The sequence below is a fragment of the Saccopteryx bilineata genome, chromosome X, assembly GCF_036850765.1.
Source record: "Saccopteryx bilineata isolate mSacBil1 chromosome X, mSacBil1_pri_phased_curated, whole genome shotgun sequence".
Lineage (NCBI taxonomy): Eukaryota > Metazoa > Chordata > Mammalia > Chiroptera > Emballonuridae > Saccopteryx > Saccopteryx bilineata.
In genome coordinates this window covers 59,248,024-59,268,490 of record NC_089502.1, presented here as the reverse complement: position 1 = coordinate 59,268,490, position 20,467 = coordinate 59,248,024, and the positions used below count along the sequence as shown (strand labels likewise).

The 20,467-nt window shown below is 42.6% G+C and overlaps 1 protein-coding gene across 1 annotated transcript in view; it reads left to right on the top strand.

Annotated features, from left to right (window-relative positions):
- The window catches only part of TRMT2B (tRNA methyltransferase 2 homolog B), a 32,747-nt gene extending 12,987 nt beyond the window's left edge, over nucleotides 1-19,760 (top strand). The window contains 9 exon segments of the mRNA XM_066250464.1: nucleotides 179-278; nucleotides 1,701-1,771; nucleotides 6,407-6,553; nucleotides 9,031-9,123; nucleotides 9,465-9,665; nucleotides 9,829-9,928; nucleotides 11,080-11,199; nucleotides 11,794-11,893; nucleotides 19,601-19,760. Of these exon segments, the coding sequence (XP_066106561.1) occupies nucleotides 179-278; nucleotides 1,701-1,771; nucleotides 6,407-6,553; nucleotides 9,031-9,123; nucleotides 9,465-9,665; nucleotides 9,829-9,928; nucleotides 11,080-11,199; nucleotides 11,794-11,893; nucleotides 19,601-19,760 (1,092 nt within the window).
- Nucleotides 19,761-20,467: the final 707 nt, after the last annotated feature.

The following is a 20,467-nucleotide window of genomic DNA, read 5'->3' as shown; positions in this document are numbered from 1 at the left end:
TATCTACTATGAAGTGTCTGTGGTGTGCCTTAATCCTCTCAGCCATGGACTTTCAGTGGTGCCATACTTTGCAAGCAAGCCACTTATTTGTCCTTGTCCAGAGAACATTCTTTCATTCCCTGTATTGTTGTCCTCCTTGGTTCCATTTGACCTGTTTTCCCTTTCCTGCCTCCTCCAGACTGTCATTAATGGCTACTGAAATAAATCCACCTTCTCTGTGAACCGAGGTCCAGATGGCAGTCCGAAGACCATGGGGTACTACCTGGGAACTTGGAGAGGTCAGTCAATGGCCATGCCTAGTAGAAATTACAAACCAAGGACTGAGAAGAAAGGAGATGGTGCAGAGAACAGTGTCAGGAGGACTGGAGAAGAGTAGGGAACAGTGGTGCCCTTAAAGCACTAGGCTGAATTGGGAGTCTTTGATGCTGAACTTGATCACAAGGTTAATTGTGTATACTTTTTGGTGGGTAATCATAACACAGCCATAAGAATCACAACCCTCACCCCTTCTCCCTTTAAAAGCCATATGCCTGAAACCTAGAAAGTGCCTAGTAAGTGTTAATATTGCTGCTGCTCTCCCGTCATCATCATCATAGTCGTTGTCATCATTTTGTGCTACTTTCTATACTGAGTGTAGTCTCCTCTTTATTAGAGTTGCCTTTTATATGTCACATCCCCATATCTTTGAAAACTAGAGTTTTCTATGATAAATTTGCCTCAAGTGAATCTATAGAGGCCTGATCAGGCAGTGGCGCAGTGGATAGAGTGTTGGCCTGGGATGTAGAGGACCCAGGTTCGAAACCCCAAGGTCATGGGCTTGAGCGCGGGCTCATCCAGCTTGAATGGAGGCTCACCAGCCTGAGTGAAGGGTCGTGGGCTTGAGTGTGTGATCATAGCCGTGACCCCATGGTCACTGGCTTGAGCCTAAAGGTCACTGGCTTGAAGCCCAAGGTCGCTGGCTTGAGCAAGGAGTCACTCACTCTGCTATACCCCCCCAGTCAAGGCACATATGAAAAAGCAATCAATGAACAACTAAGGTGCCACAACAAATAACTGATGCTTCTTGTATCTCTCCCTTCCTGTCTATCTGTCCCTCTCTCTGTCTCTGTCTCTCTCACACACAAAAAAGAATCTATTGGGAAGGTGAGTGCTGGTGAGGGAAATCATTACAGCATATTTCTAAGACTTAATTTCAGTATCCATTCCCAGATTCCATTTCTGAACTTTTCATTTGCCCATTTTCAATAAATCCATTTGAAACACCATCATTTTATATTAGTCACACCGTTTAGTATCCACATGCCTTAAACCACAGTTCATTAGGGCAGGCACTTGGCTTTTTTCCCCTGTGTGCAGAATTAAATGAGTATATGACGTTACCATTCTATTCAGTAATGAGAAACAAATCCCATTACTATTTATTTCCCTTTTAAAGTCTAAATAGAAAGTAGATGTCATATTGCTTATCCCTGGTATGAGATAAAATATTGCATACCGACTCCATTAAAAATAAGCTTTTTAGTGGCTAGATGAGCACACAAGTTTTCTCTGAAAAATGGCTTTGAGCTTGAAGTAGGTACTTTGCTTCTTCATACGTGCTTATGCCTCTTAGAAGGAAAAAATTTGAACTGCCACACATTTTCTTCTAAGTAATGTTTTAGGAAACAAGTGTATAAATCAAAATATTTTTCCTTCCATAGACAGAACCATTGTCTGTGTACAGTCTACCCATCTGAAAAACATCCCTGAGAAACACAGCCAAGTGGCACAGGTAAAAAGAACAAGTGCTTGTTGAGGACAACTGGGGCATTGTAGGCTGGAACGGCAGCATCCCTGATGTTTTAATAACAGGGCTGCATCAGGGGGAGCGGTAGGGGGGCTCTGTTCTGAAAGCATACCTCTTAACGTGGAGAGAACATTGCTAGTGTTTCATTTTCAGGGAAGATGGAGAGGAGACAAGAGAACTGCATCTATTACCACAAATGTCAGACATCCAAGGAATTTTAATAAGGGGAAATATTAGGAAAGAGAGGTACTGCTCTGGGCAGCACAGTAAGCGGCAGGTGTCTGAAATATTGGGAAGGCTAGTATGTTTAGCTGAACAGAATGGAGAGATATCCTGAAAGATGTAGAAGTGGTGGTTGGGCATCTACATCATGAGGCTGGACTTGCAAACATTTTTATATCTTTCTGTTTCAAGCACCCACTGTTTATTGAGTACCTACTATGTGTCAGGCACTGTATTTGGTGCTGGGGATCCAATAGTGACTCAAATAGACATGGTGCCTGTCTTCATGAAATTAAAAAAGGCAGAAGCCTTACCTTTGAGGACTGAACAGAAATTCTAGCTAGCATTCTTATTACTTGTTCATTCTTACCAGCATCCGCCCTCCTAATGATTCAGGTTTCTGGCACTTGGGTGGTGCCTTCTGATAGGATACCTTGTAACCTCCAAGATTTCCCTACTAGGACACAGTTCCCTTTGTAAGATCATTTTTCAGAAATCTTCCTACATGGCCCTTGTCAGTTCTCCCATTCTCTTCAGTGACTCTCCTAAACTCCTCCTTGTCCTCAAATTTCCTACCCCACCACCGTTACCCTTGCTCTCAGCAGATGTACATTCCTGGTTCTTCACTGGAAAAGACAATCAGATGAGAACTTTGTTACCTGCTTCTACCATCCAGCATTTCTGCTGAAATCTTATCCCTCCTGTCTCAGTGAAAGGCCGTTGGTCCTCCCCTGATTCAATGCTCTCCTTCCTTGAGACACCATCTTGAACTCATCCCCTCCCTTCCCAGGATCTTACTCCTTTATTACATACCATCTTCCTCCTGTTTCTTTCTTTTTAAAAAAATTTAGACAGAGAGAGAGTCAGAGAGAGGGATAGATAGGGACAGACAGACAGGAACGGAGAGAGATGAGAAGCATCAATCATCAGTTTTTTGTTGCAACACCTTAGTTGTTCATTGATTGCTTTCTCATATGTGCCTTGACCATGAGGTTACAGCAGACCGAGTAACCCCTTGCTTAAGCCAGCGACCTTGGGTCCAAGCTGGCGAGCTTTGATCAAACCAGATGAGCCTGTGCTCAAGCTGGCGACCTCAGGGTCTCGAACCTGGGTCCTCCGCATCCCAGTCCGACGCTCCATCCACTGTGCCACCAGCTGGTCAGGCTTCCTCCTATTTCTTTATTACCCCCCACCTCTATCTTTTCTTTTGTTTTAGTTCATAAACATGTTCAATATCTCCAATCTTTTTTTGTTTTAATCTGGCAATTCTTGCTTCTGCCCCCAACACTCCATGGAACTTGATCTTGCCAATATCATCAGTGATCTCCATTTTGCCAAATTTAGTCAAAATTTTTTGCCCCTAACTTGCTCAGCTTTTCTCTGCTGTTGGCATCACTTATTATTCTCATTTCCCTCCTTGAAACACTGTCTTTGTTTGGTTTCTGTGATTCCATTTTCTGATGTTTCCCTGCTGCCTTGCTGGCTACTTCTTAGTTTGTCTCATGGGATCTTTTCCTCCTCTCTTTTCCCACTGTAAGTGTTGGTGTCCCCCAGGGCTCTGCCCTTGGCCTTCTTTTGGAATATACTCATGGGTGACAGTACCCAACTGTAGCTGATGACTGGAACGACCAGCAATAAATTGAAAACTCTTAAACATACATAGTTGACCCTTGAATAATGTGGAGATTACAGGCATGGAGGCCACACACAGTGAAAATCTACATATAACTTTTGACTCCTCTAAACTTAACTATTAATCAGCTGTTGCCTGTAAGCTTTACCAATAGCATAAATAGTTGATTAACACATTTTGTCTATTGTATGTATTATATACTGTAATCTTACAATAAAGTAAGCTAGAGAAAAGAAGAAGGTTATTTAAAATAAAATCATAAAGTTTGTCCATTAGTTTTTTTTCAATTTGTTTCACATATCCCCCAATTTTCCCACTATATTTGTTGGAAAAAACCTGAATATAAGTGCTATTAACTGGTAGATCTGGAGTGTTGATTAGATTTGGGCTTGATTTTTGGCAAGAATATTTTTCTGAATATATGTCTGATTGACTCTCCTTTGGTGATGTTGAAACTGGACAGTGTATTCAGATGTCATCAGTCTGATCTACTCATTAAAAATTTCCTCATCGATTTTTCACCTACTGGTTTTAGCAGTCACAGATATATACTGTGTTGATTTGATAAACTTATATATTGCAATATGATTACAGGTCCCTTCATTCTTTCTTTTTTTTCTTGTATTTTTCTGAAGCTGGAAACGGGGAGAGACAGTCAGACAGACTCCCGCATGCGCCCGACTGGGATCCACCCGGCACGCCCACCAGGGGCCACACTCTGCCCACCAGGGGGCGATGCTCTGCCCCTCCGGGGCATCGCTCTGCCACGACCAGAGCCACTCTAGCGCCTGGGACAGAGGCCAAGGAGCCATCCCCAGCACCCGGGCCATCTTTGCTCCAATGGAGCCTTGGCTGCGGGAGAGGGAGAGAGAGACAGAGAGGAAGGATGGGGGGGCTGGAGAAGCAAATAGGCGCTTCTCCTATGTGCCCTGGCCGAACCCGGGTCCCCCGCATGCCAGGCCGACGCTCTACCGCTGAGCCAACTGGCCAGGGCCAGGTCCCTTCACTCTTAATACTTAGGCATTTCCATTTAAGAAGAGAGATGTCTTGGTCTCCATTTTATAAATGAAGAAACCAAGGCCCGAGCGCATACTGTGGAGAAGCTGTATTTCGTATTTACGTACCCATTATACTCTAAGTCTGACTCTTAATTTCCTATCCTTCCAGGACCTTATTGACATTTGAATATTGCTCCCAAAAAACATTCTTTGCCAACCAGCCAGTAAACAACAATTGAACCAGTTTTTCTTTAAACCACCAATCTAAAAATTTGAAAAAATATGTTCACTATAGTTAGGCATATCTTATGTTGCATTTATGTGAATTATAACAAAAGTGATTAAGTGTAACCTTAATTTATTTTACCATCTAGAGCAGTGGGTTTTTTTTTTTTTGTTATAACTTCCCGTTCTATGCATAACTTTTGGATTGTTTGAAAATACAGTGGATGTAGAATAAATGTATTATGAAACCAAAAGGACCTAGTAAATCAGACAGTGTGTCCTGTTGTGGTAGCAACAGGCTTGTGTTTGACTAAATCAGGATTGCATTTGACTTATATTCACCAGGAGGAAATGGAGCTAATTAAACTATGCTGCCATTGGCACACGGTTATATGAAGAAATATAAAAACGATGGGCTGCCTGACCAGGCAGTGGCGCAGTGGATAGAGCATCGGACTGGGACATAGAGGACACAGGTTCAAAACCCCTAGGTCACCGGCTTGAGCCTGGGCTCATCAGTTTGAGCATAGGGTCGCTGGCTTGAGCAAGGAGTCACTTGGTTTGCTGTATCTCCCCCCCCTCTGTCAAGGCACATATGAGAAAGCAATCAATGAACAACTAAGGTGTCGCAACGCGCAATGAAAAACTAATAATTGATGCTTCTCATCTCTTTCTGTCCCTGTCTATCCCTCTCTCTGACTCACTCTCTGTCTCTGTAAAATAAATAAATAAATAAATAAATAAATAAATAAACGATGGGCTTACATAAAGAAGTTATAGGTAGGAATAGAATCATAGCAGCTGAGTACAGGAATTGTTACCAGGAGAAATTCACAATAATAGAAGATTATTGTATTGCATACTATATATAGAAAATAACCTGAGAGTGTACATATAAATAAAATACCTTTTCTGTTCACTCATGCTTTCTTTCAGTAGTAATTATTGAGTGCTATTATTGAGCAACTATTATATGCCAGACTAGGGATACAACCCTAAGCCTTCATGCAGCTTGCTGTTTGGAATGTAATGGATTGTGTCCCTCTATGAGGTCAAAGGGCAGGGATCATGTTTCTTGCATCACTGTTAGTTTGCTAGGCCTGCCATAACAAAATACCACAGACTAGGTGGCTTAAACAACAGAAATTTATTTTCTCACAGTTCTAAAGGCAATTTCCAAGATCAAGAAGTTGACAAGCTGGTTTCTTCTGAGGCCTCTCTCCTTGGCTTGTAGATAACCATCTTCTCACTGTGTTTTCACGTGACCTTTTCTGTGTGTATCCTGTTGTATCTTTGTGTATCCAAATTTCTTTCTTATGAGGATATCAGTCAGATTATATTAGGGCCACCCTAATGTTCTCATTCAACTTAATCCTCTCTTTAAAGACCTTATCTATACATACAGGTACGGGGGGTTAGAGTTTCAATATATGATTTTTTTTGGGGGGGTATACAATACAGCCTATAACAATCACCCAGAATGAATAATCAGCTGTAGAACTTGTTAGTTTTACCTGTGTAATAATACTGTTTTCTTCCTAGTACTATGAAGTATTCCTTCGACAGGCCTCAGTAGAACCCTGCCTTCTGTTTCATGAAGGTGGACACTTGTGTGAGCTCACAGTCCGCACCAATAGCCAAGGGCACACAATAGTCATCATTACTTTCCACCCCCAGGAATTAAGGCAGGTGAGACTCACGGAATGATAATGGGCAGCTTCTGTAGCAACCCTTACTATTACTATCTATGGTTGGTTTGGGGAAGTTTCAGGGAAGATAGCAGAAACTACACATCCACAGAATATCTGTGTCAGTTGGGAAGAGAGGTTAGGGGTGAGGAGGAGGAGATGGCAAGGATGCTCTTTAATCATGCTGATGGCGTAATCAAACGATGGGGACTGAGGCGACATTACAAAGTTAATTATCATGTGAGGACCCCTAAGTATTTTCACAGGAACATTATCCATGAAAGTTACTAAGTGCTCTGCCAAATCTCAGAACCAATTCAATAAAGACTAGAATATAGCCATAATTTTATAGCATAAATAATATTTCATATTTGTAATACACTTGGAGCTGTCAAACATTCACACATTGAAACATTCCTATACTTATATGATCATCTCAACTAACTTGTGAAGTAGATGAGAGAGGGAGAGGTATTGTCATCCTTGTTTCACAGATGGGCAAATAGAGGCATAGAAGTATCAAAGATTAAAGAGCCAGGAAATAGGGTTTGAACCCAAGTCATTGATTTCTGGCCTTTTAACTCTATAGCTGTGCCCTGGCTGGGTAGCTCAGTTGATTAGAGCATCATCCTGATATGCCAAGGTTGCGGGTTCTATCTCTAGTCAGAGCACATACAAGAATCAACCAATGAATGAATAATAAATGGATAAGTGGAACAATAAATTACTGCTTCTCTTTCCCTTCCTCTCTCTGTCTCAAGTCAATAGAAACAAAATAAATTTAACTCTATAGCTCCAACATAGTTTATTGTGTTGTATCCTTGTGTCAAGCTAATGGTTAGTGACAGGAATTTAAAAATGTTCTGAACTTGCCTTACCAGTGGTGGCACCGTGGATAGAGCATCAACCTGGCATGCTGAGGTCCCATATTTGAAACCTGGAGATCTCAAGCTCGAGCATGGGTTCCCCAGGTTGAGTGAGAATCACTGGCTTGAGCGTGGGATCATAGACATGACCCCATGTTTGCTGGCTTGAGCCCAAAGGTCGCTGGCTTGAAACCCAAGGTTGCTGGCTTGAGGCCAAGATCACTGGCTTGAGCAAAGGGTCACTCAGTCTGCTGTAACCGCCCGGTCAAGGCACATATGAGAAAGCAATCAATGAACGACTAAGGTTCTGCAACAAAGGATTGATGCTTCTCATCTCTCTCCATTCCTATCTGTTTGTCTTTCTTTTTTTTTTGTATTTTTCTGAAGCTGAAAACGGGGAGAGACAGTCAGACAGACTCCCGCATGCGCCCAACCGGGATCCACCCGGCACGCCCACCACAGGCGAAGCTCTGCCCACCAGGGGGCAATGCTCTGCCCCTCCGGGGCGTCGCTCTGCTGCGACCAGAGCCACTCTAGCACCTGGGGCAGAGGCCAAGGAGCCATCCCCAGCGCCCGGGCCATCTTTGCTCCAATGGAGCCTTGGCTGCGGGAGGGGAAGAGAGAGACAGAGAGGAAGGAGGGGGGGGTGGAGAAGCAAATGGACGCTTCTCTATGTGCCCTGGCCGGGAATCGAACCTGGGTCCCCCGCACGCCAGGCCGACGCTCTACCACTGAGCCAACCGGCCAGGGCCTCTGTTTGTCTTTCTTGCGTGCTCACACACAGAAAAAAAAAGTTCTGAACTGAAAGAAAGGATTTAGTTATCATGCTCATTCTTTTTCTAGCACTTTTCTTCTCCTAGTACTTATGTCCTCTGAGATTTTAGCACTTTTCTTCTCCTAGTACTTATGTCCTCTGAGGTGGTGTTTGGGTGGATGGTTGTGATGTTTGAAGTGGAGAAGTATGAAGGGAATTGAAAGGTTAGTGTTTCTTCGTGATGGGACAACAGCTTGGTTTAGTTTCTGTTTACACAGCAAGGATAACTCACACTTTTTTTAGATAACTATTAAATGAGCTCAGACTAGAGACAGTGTGTGTCTGTTTTTTAGGATTTGTCAAAAGCCGGTAAGGAAATACTGCTTCTGCTGAGATGTAAAAATAGCTTACTTTTTGTCCTATAGAACAGTGGTGTTCAACCTTTTTACACTTGGGGATCAGTGACCTAGCCAGCCACAAACAGAAACATGCAAAAAATAAAGAATAAAGATTTTCTTACCATTTGTAATAGTGCAACACGGTACAACACGGTACAAGCTGGTGCTTGATTTGCAAACTCCATCCACATGTACAATGTTTTTTGTCTATTGCAGAACATCAGGGTGGTTAACTTTCATAGACTGGCATGAAATTTCTGGTGCAGTGATACCTGTCTGCAGACCAGCGGTTGAAAAACACTGCTATAGAACATTGCTTTATGTTCAATGTTATTTACAATAAGATTTGAGAAGTGCGCTCTCTTGTGTGACTACTGAAGGGCCTATTACTTTAGAGCTAGAAGAGAAAATCCGTCAGAGATGCATCTTTGCTTGACTCCTGACTTTGTGGTCTGGACAGGAGGAGATCTGTATTCAGAAGGAGACTGTAAAGGAGTTTTTCATCAAAGAGCCAGGAGCAGTCTGTGATGTGACATCACTATACTTCCAGGAAAGTTAAACAGCAAGCCAAACAGCAAGCAGGAGGCTGCTGGTCTGCCTCAGTCTGGGCTGTGGGTTGGTGAGGTAGGGCTGCTGATAATGGAGGATCTGGGTGAAATGGTACTGGCCCTGTACACCCCCCGGGTCTGGGGGCCTGGGCCAAGCTGCAGAGGAGAGAGCGTCTGCATGTGCCCCCATCCCGAGAGGGAAACTCCTCCTACGCTCTGAGGGCCGTGCTGTAGAGGCTTTGTCTTCAAGATAAGATGCTGCCCCGCCCCCCCGCTCCTAGCCAACCAGTACAGATAGAATGAATGGCCTGCCATTCCAAGATGCTTTCTTATTTTACTCTTTTCCAGCACGATGACCCTTTGCAGCCATCAGTAGTCTCCCTACCAGCTCCTATTCGGGTAACCGCACATCTTTGAAGAGCTCTTGGGCTTGAAGATCCGCATTTCTCCAGATGCCTTTTACACTGCTGGTGCAGAGATGCCGTTTCAGACCGTGGGGAAGCTGAGTGGAGTGAACTCGAACGCCATCCTGCTGTGGAACCGGCAAGTGGCCGCCCAGGGCCACACCTCCACGTCGCTTAGCTCCCACACTCCATTCACACAGCACCTAGGGTCCTGGGTGGGGAGGTGGCTGTAGTGGTGCAGGCATAACCTCGTTGATTTAAAACCCTACAATAACCTCCTCTTGTTCTCTTTCACTTCTTCTCCAGATGTGATCGGCCTCTCTGGCTCAGTATACCTCCCAGGTCCTGGGGATTGAGTTGGTGCAGCAGGCAGTAGAGGACGCCAGCTGGACTGCAGTCTTCAACGGTATATGGCTCACAGTCTGGGGAGAAATTAAGAGCTATAGTTGTGTCTGTGCTTTCAAAAGCGTGAAAGAATTGTGTTGTGCTGCGAACAGCACGAGAAAGTGAAGACCTGAGTGGGGGTGACGGAAGATGAAGGAAAACACAGAGACCTAGAGAGAGTTTGGGCAGGTGGGACAGTGTGCGCTGATGGAGACACAGTGACCCCCAACCCTGTTTTCAGGCTGGTGATCTCTTGGGGCTTCGAACCTGAATCCTTTGTTATCCCAGTGCGACACTCTATCCATTGTGTCACCATTAGCTCTGTTGTTGGCGTCAATGCCAGAAACAGCCTTCAGATTGTTATAGTGACCTTGTCTTGCCAGGTCACTCAAGGCTGAACAGGGCCCTTCCTCTGCTGTCAGCTGCACATAGGCCGGTCGCATTCACACGCAGTGGCTCTCGACACTGTTGGAAAGGGCATCTACTGTCTTCATGACCTGTGAGGAGGAGGGGAGGGTGTTCTGGAGTGGTCAGAATCGGGTTCTGATGATTTTCTGAAAGAGATTGCAATAACGAGTCTTCTTTTTTTCTATCCAAAGGCAAATCATGCGGGAAGGAATAAGCCAAGCTGATAGGAAGGGAACTTGGCAAAAACTTTAGATAATAGAAAAGCGCCTCCTTGACATTAGACTCATGAGGCAACATAGCATAATATAGTCGGTTTCAAACTGCTTTTAGCATCAGAACCTTTTTCTTTGAACAAAATCTTAAGCCAATCTTCAATATACAAAACAGATCCCTTTGTCCTGTCTCACCTTCACACAGCTCCTGAGGCTCTGTGCAAAAACCTTCAATATAATAAAAAGAACGCTTGAATAAAAGTCAAGGTTCTCTTGGTATAGGTACCTTTGTGCTGTGCGAGTCATGAAATTGTGAAATCACCCTGTCGTGCTTCTCAAGCTGAAAGGCCTACTGAGGTATTGCCAGGGAAAGGACGTTGGGAAAATGAAGCAGGTCTAAAAACATTTCTTTCATTGTTATTCGGAGGTATACTGGATCTAAAGGAAAGTGGCAGAGCGCTGGCTCCTGTACGTTTCTCTAACACTGAAGCTCCCTGCATCGCACTGTTGGGCATGAGTTTTCATTTATGTCATGTGGACCTCTCTTTTTCAGGCATCACCAACTGTGAATTTCATGCTGGTTGTGCAGAGAAGATTTTGCCACAGCTGCTGAAGTCAAAGGAAGATGGGCAGTCAATTGTTGCTGTGGTGAACCCAGCCCAGGTGGGACTGTGTAATGATGAATAGCTTTCCTGCTATATAACTAGTTAGGCGTGGCCCTGGCCAGTTGGCTCAGTGGTAGAGCATTGGCCCGGCATGTGGAAGTCCCAGGTTCAATTCCCGGCCAGGGCACACAGGAGAAGCACCCATTTGCTTCTCCACTCCTCCCCCTCTCCTTTCTCTCTCTTCCCCTCCCGCAGCCAAGGCTCCATTGGAGCAAAGTTGGCCGGGGCACTGAGGATGGCTCCATGGCCTTTGCCTCAGGCACTTGAATGGCTTCTTTTACAGTGCAGCAACACCCCAGATGGGCAGAGCATCGCCCCCTGGTGGGTGTGCCAGGTGGATCCCTGTTGGGTGCATGTGGGAATCTGTCTGTCTCCCTGCTTCTCACTTCAGAAAAAGAAAATAACACTATGTGGTGTGCCCATGTTGTCCCCTAGCTTTAGTCCCATTCTCACACCATTCTAAGGGTGCTCCCAATGGACTGGCTCCAAACCCGTTTCTCCTCTATTGCTCACCAATCCTAGGTGCTGGCCAGTTGAAAGTTCATAATAACCCAGATCATGGTAATTTAATTATATCAATAGCAATGTCTTTCTTCCTTCAGATTACCAGGTGGTTCAAGCCATTCGAAATTGCAGGGCCATCCACACGCTAATGTTTATTTCCTGCAAGCCCCACGGTGAAACCACAAGGAACATCATTGAGTGAGTCTTGATGTTTTTTTTATTTAATTATTTTTTTCCTGATGATCAAAGTAATTCATGCTTATTGTGTAGAATTTGGAAAATGCAGAGAAGTGTGAAGAAATAGAAAAAAGTAATTATACTGCCACCAAGAGTCAGTTATGCGACCCGGTCTTCGTGAGGCAGGTAAAGTGACTGACTTAGGGTATAAAATTTAAAGGGTGCCCAAAATCTCAGTAATAAAGATACATTTTCACTATAGTATTTTCAAAAGTTAAAATTAGTACAAAAATCTATGATGAACAAAATATTTAGATTGTTTAGAAAGGTGAGATCCACTATTGTACCTTCTAACCCTTGCCTCATTCACCTTCCCCTAAGCCTGGTCTTGTTTCCAATAAGATTTTTTTTTTTTACAGAGACAGAGAGAGAGTCAGAGAGAGGGATAGACAGGGACAGACAGACAGGAATGGAGAGATGAGAAGCATCAGTCATCAGTTTTTTGTTGTGACAGCTTAGTTGTTCATTGATTGCTTTCTCATATGTGCCTAGACCGCAGGTCTTCAGGAGACCGAGTAATCCCTTGCTTGAGCCAGCGACCTTGGGTCCAAGCTGGTGAGCTTTGCTCAAATCAGATGAGCCCGTGCTCAAGCTGGTGACCTCGGGGTCTTGAACCTGGGTCCTCAGCATCCCAGTCTGACGCTCTATCCACTGCGCCACTGCCTGGTCAGGCCAATAAGATTTTTTAAAATAAAAGTAGGCAGCTGCAGCCTGACCAGGCAGTGGCACAGTGGGTAGAGCATCGACCTGGGATACAGAGGACCCAGGATCAAAACCCCAAAATCACCGGTTTGAGTGCAGGCTCATCAGCTTGAGTGTGGGGTCTCTGGCTTGAGAGTGGGATCATAAACATGACCCCATGGTTGCTGGCTAGTGCCCAGGGGTCACTGGCTTGAAGCTGAAGGTCATTGGCTTGAGCCCAGACTTGCTGGCTTGAGCCCAAGGTCGCTGGCTTGAGCAAGGGGTTACTCACTTTGCTGTAGCTCCCTTGTCAAAGAACATAGGAGAAAGTAATCAATGAACAACTTAGGTGCTACAATGAAGAATTGATGTTTCTCATCTCTCTCCCTTCCTACCTGTCTGTCCCTGTCTGTTTTTCTTTCTGTTTCTCTCTCTGTCTCTGTCTCTCTTGCTTAAAAATAAATAGGCAGCTGCAGGCCATAGTTTTATAAATTAATTTTTCAAAATATTAAATCAAAATAGCATGTCTTGATTGCTGTCTTTTTTTTTTTTTTATGGCATCTTCTTCAATTTTGCTCCCAAAGTGAATGCCTCTTGCTTTATATCAGTTCTGGCCTTGGTCAATTATTTTATTTTTTTTATTTTTTTAATTTTTTTTACAGACACAGAGAGAGAGTCAGAGGGATAGACAGGGACAGACAGACAGGAACGGAGACAGATGAGAAGCATCAATCATTAGTTTTTCATTGCATGTTGTGACTTCTTAGTTGTTCCTTGAATGCTTTCTCATATGTGCTTTGACCACGGGCCTTCAGCAGACTAAGTAACCCCTTGCTGGAACCAGCGACCCTGGGTCCAAGCTGGTGAGCTTTTTCTCAAACCAGATGAGCCCGCGCTCAAGCTGGCGACCTCAGGGTCTCAAACCTGGGTCCTTCCACATCCCAGTCCAACGCTCTATCTACTGCTCCACTGCCTGGTCAGGCTATTTTAATTTTTGAGATGGTTTCTTCCTGTAATCTCTCTCTCTTTTTTCTCTCCTTCTCTCCCTTTCTCTCCTCTACAATTTATTTATTTGTAATATTGAAACCACATAGGTGGGTATAAAGTACAGATGATATGATGGATAAAACAAGTGAGATTTAAAAGTAAATAAATTGGCCTGACCAGGCGGTAGTGCAGTGGATAGAGTGTCAGACTGTTTTGCAGAGCACCTCAAAACCCTGAGGTCACCAGCTTGTGAGCAGGCTCATCCAGCTTGAGCGCGAGCTCACCGGCTTGAGCACAGGGTCAGTGACTTGAGCAAGGGGTCACTCGCTCTGCTGTAGTCCCCTGGTCAAAGCATGTATGAGAAAGCAATCAGTGAACAACTAAGGTGCCGCAAGGAAGAATTGATGCTTCTCATCTCTCTCCTTTCCTGTCTGCCTGTCCCTCTCTCTGACTCTCTGGCTCTGTAAACAAACAAACAAACAAATAAAGTAAATTAATTGAAGGGATTAAGCAAAAAACAACTCCTAGACATAGACAGCAGTGCAGGGATTACAAGAGGGGAAGGAGGTGGGGGGAGGTAGATGAATATAAAGGGGGGATAAATGGAGATGGAAAGAGACTTGACTTGGAGTGCTGAACATAAACTATACTAATCATATATTATAGAATTGTACACCTGAAACTTATATAATTTTATTAACCAATGTCAACCCAATAAATTCAATACAAATCACTTAAAATTGAAAATAAAATCAAAGTAATTGAATTGAGCTGTCAAGTCAATGAGCTAGAAAAAGAACAATAAACCTAAAGGAAACTGAAGGAAGAAATCAATAATGTTAAAAAAATTTAGAAATTAATGAACTACAAAACAAAAGCCTGTAGCCTGACCAGGCAGTGAGTGGCACAGTGGATAGAGCGTTGGACTGGGACTTAGAGAACCCAGGTTCGAGACCCCAAGGTCGCCAGCTTGAGCGCGGGCTCATCTGGTTTGAGCAAAAGCTCACCAGCTTGGACCCAAGGTTGCTGGCTTGAGCAAGGGGTTACTTGGTCTGCTGAAGACCCGTGGTCAAAGCACATATGAGAAAGCAATCAATGAACAACTAAGGTGTCGCAACAAAAAACTGATGGTTGATGCTTCTCATCTCTCTCCATTCCTGTCTGTTTGTCCCTGTCTATCCCTCTCTCTGACTCTCTCTCTGTCCCTGTAAAAAAGAAAAAACAAAAGAAACAACACAAAAGCCTGTAGACTTAGCAAATAAACAAGGTGTTATTACAAGAAAATAAAATAGCTATATAAACCTAATTAAGAATATAAAGGAAAAAAAAAGAATATAAAGGAATCAAATGTAAAAATATAAAGCCTGAAGTGAGAAAATGATCATAGGAACAAATATGAAGACCTTTTAAAAAAAGATATGAAAGTACTTTTTACAATTTCCTTACAATATATTTGAAAATCTAGATGGGCGGTTTTCTGGGAAAATGCAAATGGCTAATACTAATTCCAGAAGATACAGTAAATCTAAATAGACCAGTAATCATGGAAACAAAATTGGGAAAGTTGTGAAAGAGCTTCTTCTTCACAAAGTAATAGCATGAGGCCCATTTGTTTTCAGTCTTATTTCCTTGTCTGTTCTTGCACATTTACTCCTCTATTTGTACTTTATTTTATTTGTATTATACTGTTTAAATTTTTTTGACTATATGCTAAAGGTGGCACCTCAAATCAATGGAAAAAGACGGACCATTCAATAAATGCCAATGGACCACAGGGTAGCCATGGTGAAAAAAACACAAACTGGATTTGTATCTCACACTATATGCCAGGATATATTGTGAAGGAGTCGAGATTTAAATGTAAAAAAGGAAAGCCATAAATATTCCTTAGGAAATCATAGAATTTTAAAATAATCTTGGAATTCAGAATTCCTTTTTATGTTTAAAAATTCAGAAGCCATATAATAAAAGGTTGTTAAATTTGGCAACATACATAGTCATTTCTCCCTCCATTATACTGTGCACAGAAATGAAACTGGATCATAGAACTAAATGTAACAGCTAAAGCATAGGAGTGAACCATTGTGACCTTGGGTTAAGCAAAACTTTCTTCAGTATGACATCAAAAACCCAAACAACAACAACAAACAAAAACAAATAAATACATTTTGTGTGTGTGTAATTGGACATCATCCAAGTTAAAAAAAAAAACAACTTTGTGCTACAAAACCTTTCATGGTTCATAAATACAAATACAATATTTTTTTTCATACCTTCTGTTCATTTTTCTTTTTTTTTAAGCGAGAGAGACAGAGAGAGAGGGACAGATAGGAACAGACAGACAGGAAGGGAAAGAGATGAAAAGCATCAATTCTTCGTTGTGGCACCTTAGTTGTTCGTTGATTGCTTTCTCACATGTGCTTTGACTTCAGGGCTACAGTAGAGCGAGTGACCCCTTGCTCCAGCCAGTGACCTTGGGCTTCAAGCCAGCGACCATGGATGGGGTCGGGTCATGTCTATGATCCCAGGCTCAAGCCAGCAACCCCGCGGTCAAGCTGGAGAGTCTGCGCTCAAGCTAGATGAGCTGGCACTCAAGGCAACCTCAGGGTTTTGAGCATGGGTCCTCTGTGTCCCAGTCTGGTGTTCTGCCCGCTGCGCCACCACATGGTCAGGCTTTTGTTCATTTTTCTTTTGGGCTGTTCTTTTTCTTATTGATTTCCAGGACTTTGTTATAAATTGAGGGGAAAAAAGGTTTTGTCTGTGATATGAACTGCAAATTTATTTACAGCATGTATGCTGCCTCCTGTCTTTGCTTTTAGTGGGTGTTTGTTTGTTTTGTGACAGAGACAGAGACAGAGAGAGACAGAGAGAGACAGATAGGGACAGACAGACTGGAAGGGAGAGAGATGAGAAGCATCAATTCCTCACTGCGGCACCTTAGTTGTTCATTGATTGCTTTGTCATATGTGCCTTCACCAGGGGCTACAGCAGACAGACCCAGTGACCCCTTAATCAAGCCAACAACCTTGGGCTCAAGCTGGTGAACCTTGTTCAAACCAGATGAGCCCGCACTCAAGCGGGCGACCTTGGGGTTTTGAACCTGGGTCCTCTGCGTCCCAGTTTGATGCTCTATCCACTGCGCCACCGCCTGGCCAGGCTGCTTTTGGTGGTTTTCATCATGCAAGTTATTGACTTTTTAAAACTATTTTACTGAGATATTATTAATATACTATATGGAACACTCATTTGTGCAGTTCATTGGCTTTTAGTATCTTTACGGAATTGTGCATCTATCACAACAGTCAATTGTAGAACATTTTCATTAACTCAAGAAAATACCATGCACGTCATTTCTCCCCAAACTCCTACTCCCCAGCCCTAGAAAAACACAAATCTATTTTCTGTCTTCTGATTTGCCTTGTCTGAATTTTTCCTGTGAATGGAATCAAAATGTGTGGGCTTTTGTGTCTCGCTTCTGCCTCTTTATTTAATTCTTTAAAATATTTTTAAAAAATTATTTATTGATTTTGTTGAGAGAGGAAGAGAAAGAGAGAAACATCAATTTGTTGTTCCATTTATTTATGCATTCATTGGTTCATTGTTATATGTGCCCTGACCCCTGGGAGCAGACCCACAACCTTGACATATCAGGACGACGCTCTAACCAACTGAGCTACCTGGCCAGGCTGTATCTGGCTTCTGGACACCAGTTTCTTAGCAGATAAATAATTTGCAAATATCTTCTCCCATTTTGTTTGTTCTCTGTTCACTTTCTTGATGATGTCATTTGAAACCTTAGAGGTTTTTTTTGTTTGTTTGTTTGTTTTTTACAGAGACAGAGAGTGAGTCAAAGAGAGGGATAGACAGGGACAGACAGACAGGAACAGAGAGATGAGAAGCATCAATCATTAGTTTTTTCATTGCATGTTTCAACACCTTAGTTGTTCATTGATTGCTTTCTCATATGTGCCTTGACTGCGGGCCTTCAGCAGACCGAGTAACCCCTTACTGGAGCCAGCGACCTTGGGTCCAAGCTGATGAGCTTTTGCTCAAATCAGATGAGCCTGTGCTCAAGCTGGTGACCTCGGGGTCTCAAACCTGGGTCCTCTGCATCCCAGTCAGACGCTCTATCCACTGTGCCACTGCCTGGTCAGGCTGAAACCTTAGAGTTTTTAATTTTGAATATATCCAAACTATTTTTCTTTTTTGTGGCTTGTGATTTTGGTTCTAAGGTATGCTACTAAGTGGAAATAGACAAGTGTGCAAAAATTGTTTATATAATAGTAAACTATCTTTGTAAAAGAAGGACAAAGGATGAAAACAAAATAGATTTGTATTTGCTGCATATGCATAGACATAGAGAAACTGTGAAGTTATATAAGAAACTGATGATAATCATTATCTCTGATGGGAGTTAGGTGGGAAGGAGACTTTATCATATATATTTTTATGTTATTCTACTTCTGAATAATGACCGAAGTTTACCTTAGAGTTTACTTTTTAAGTTAAATTTATTGAAGTAATATTTGTTAATAACATTATAAAAACAATTGTTCATTTGTTATTAACAAATGTTAATAACATTAGCATTTATAGAAACAATCCTGATTTTAAAGGGGCTGTACTACTTAAACTATTGCATGTCAGCCAGGGAAATAACTCTTCTGTGTTGTTGGTTTGCATGTAAATTGGTACAACCTTTTTAGAACAACTTAATGGTACATATCATAGGGCCTTAAAAACATACAGCCTCTTTAACTCAGCAGTTCCACTAAATAAAAAATATGTGCAAAGATATGACTATAAGAATATTTATGGAGGGATGTTTTGAAATAGCCAAAAGTTAGAAACAGCTTAATTTTTCAATAGCAAGGAATTAGATAACTAAACTGCATTCAGTTTACTTAATGAAATACCATATAGCCAATAAAAATGAGATAGCTTTACACATAATATAGTGAAGAGATGCTCATGATGTATCATTATTATTATTATTTAGCGAGAGAGATAGACAGAAGGACAGACAGGAAGGAGATAGATGAGAAACATCAGTTCTTCATTGTAGCACTTTAGTCCACTGATTGCTTTCTCATATGTGCCTTGACCAAGGGGCCACAACAGAGTGAGTGACCTCTTGCTCAAGCCAGCAACCTTGGGCTTCAAGCCAGCGACCTTGGGCTTCAGGCCAGCGACCTTGGGCTTCAAGCCAGTGCCTTTTGAGCTCAAGCCAGCGACCACGGGCTCATGTCTATGATCCCATGTTCAAACCAGTGACCCTGCACTCAAGCTGGTGAGCCTGCACTCAAGCCAGCGACCTCGGGGTTTCGAACCTGGGTCCTCTGCATCCTAGTCTGACGCTCTATCCACCGCGCCACTGCCTGGTTGGGCTTTTGATGTATTATTTACTGAAGAAATAAATTTTAAGAAACCAATTTAAATATACACTTTTGGAAGGATTTATTATGAAAACTCAGCAATGGTTATCCTTTTTTGTACGGTGAGTTTATAGGTGAATTGCTGATTTCATTTTTGCTTGACTGTGTTTGAAATAAGGGCAAAAATGTAATCTACTTTTTTATAGTAGGAATCTTTTTTTTTCTATTTACTCTTTTTTAAAAGTAATAAAGTAAACTGTTGAAACAGTTCAACAGAGTAATTTAATTCAGTAATACTTATTAATTACCTACTGTGTGCAAATCATACAGAAAAGTATATGACCTAGGCCCTTGCCCCATTTACCATTGAATCCCTACTCTGTGTCACACACTGGGAGCACAGAGATGAATAATAAGCAGTTTTTGCCTTATTTCCACCCTCAAAAAGAGAAGACTCCAGTGAGGAAGGTGGTTAAAAATCAGGTAGTTACATAAAATATGCTGAATGCTGTTATAGAGAAACACAGGGGCTGTGGGAACACAAAAGCAGGGCTTAAAATGAAAGAGAGCATGTTCTTTCTGAGTTCTTGGTTTCTAGGAGCAGATAATATGATTTTTCTCACAGTCTGTGCTGTCCTCCGAACTCCGCTAAGAGGCTTCTCGGCGAGTCTTTTGTCCTGAAACAAGCTGTGCCCCTGGACCTGTTCCCCCACACCCCGCACTGTGAACTGGTGCTCCTCTTCTGCAAAATGGTCGGCTCTTCGTTGAGGCTGAAGTTGCATTAACTCCTAGGTTCAGCATATTGTTACATTGCGGACCCTGAGAGCATTACCAGGGAAACTGATCTTTGGTTCTTGAGCGGCAGGAATATAGCAAGTCTTCCCTATATGAGCCAGATTTATAACCTCAGTTTCCAGGTTGCCTTGCTCTTCCGTGTGTTTTCTGTGACCACTCCTTGGCCCTGGATCTGGACTGTTCCTTTCTTTCATTGTCAGCCTGTCATGGCTCCCGCGGTCCTAGTTTATTGTCTTGTCTCCTATGTCTGACTCTGCCTGTGGTGTGGTGACAATTGAGCTTTTCTCAGGAGCTGGTCATAATTTCTCATTGTCTCAGGTCTCTGTATTTGCCCAGAGATTTTATTAGCTTTGTCCTGAGTTCGTGAGGTAGCCAAGAATTAGAACTGGAAACAAGTCTAGCTTAAAAGATATATATTTTATTTAAGAAATATATATATTTAAGAGAGAGAGAGAGTAAGCTGCCAGGTGATTGCAGGGTGACTGCATGAACTCAGTAGAGCTTCATTTGTTTGGATTTTATAGCTTCTCGAATATCCTCTAAAAATGTGCTTACTCCTAGGAGTAATAACACCAATTAATTCTCACCCAGGGAGGGAGAATTAGTTGTAGTAGAGACCCTATGGGAAAAGTGATCTTCGAAGAAGGGACTGACTACCTACAATTGTGCTGTGTGTTATGGAGGCATAAAGCTCCAG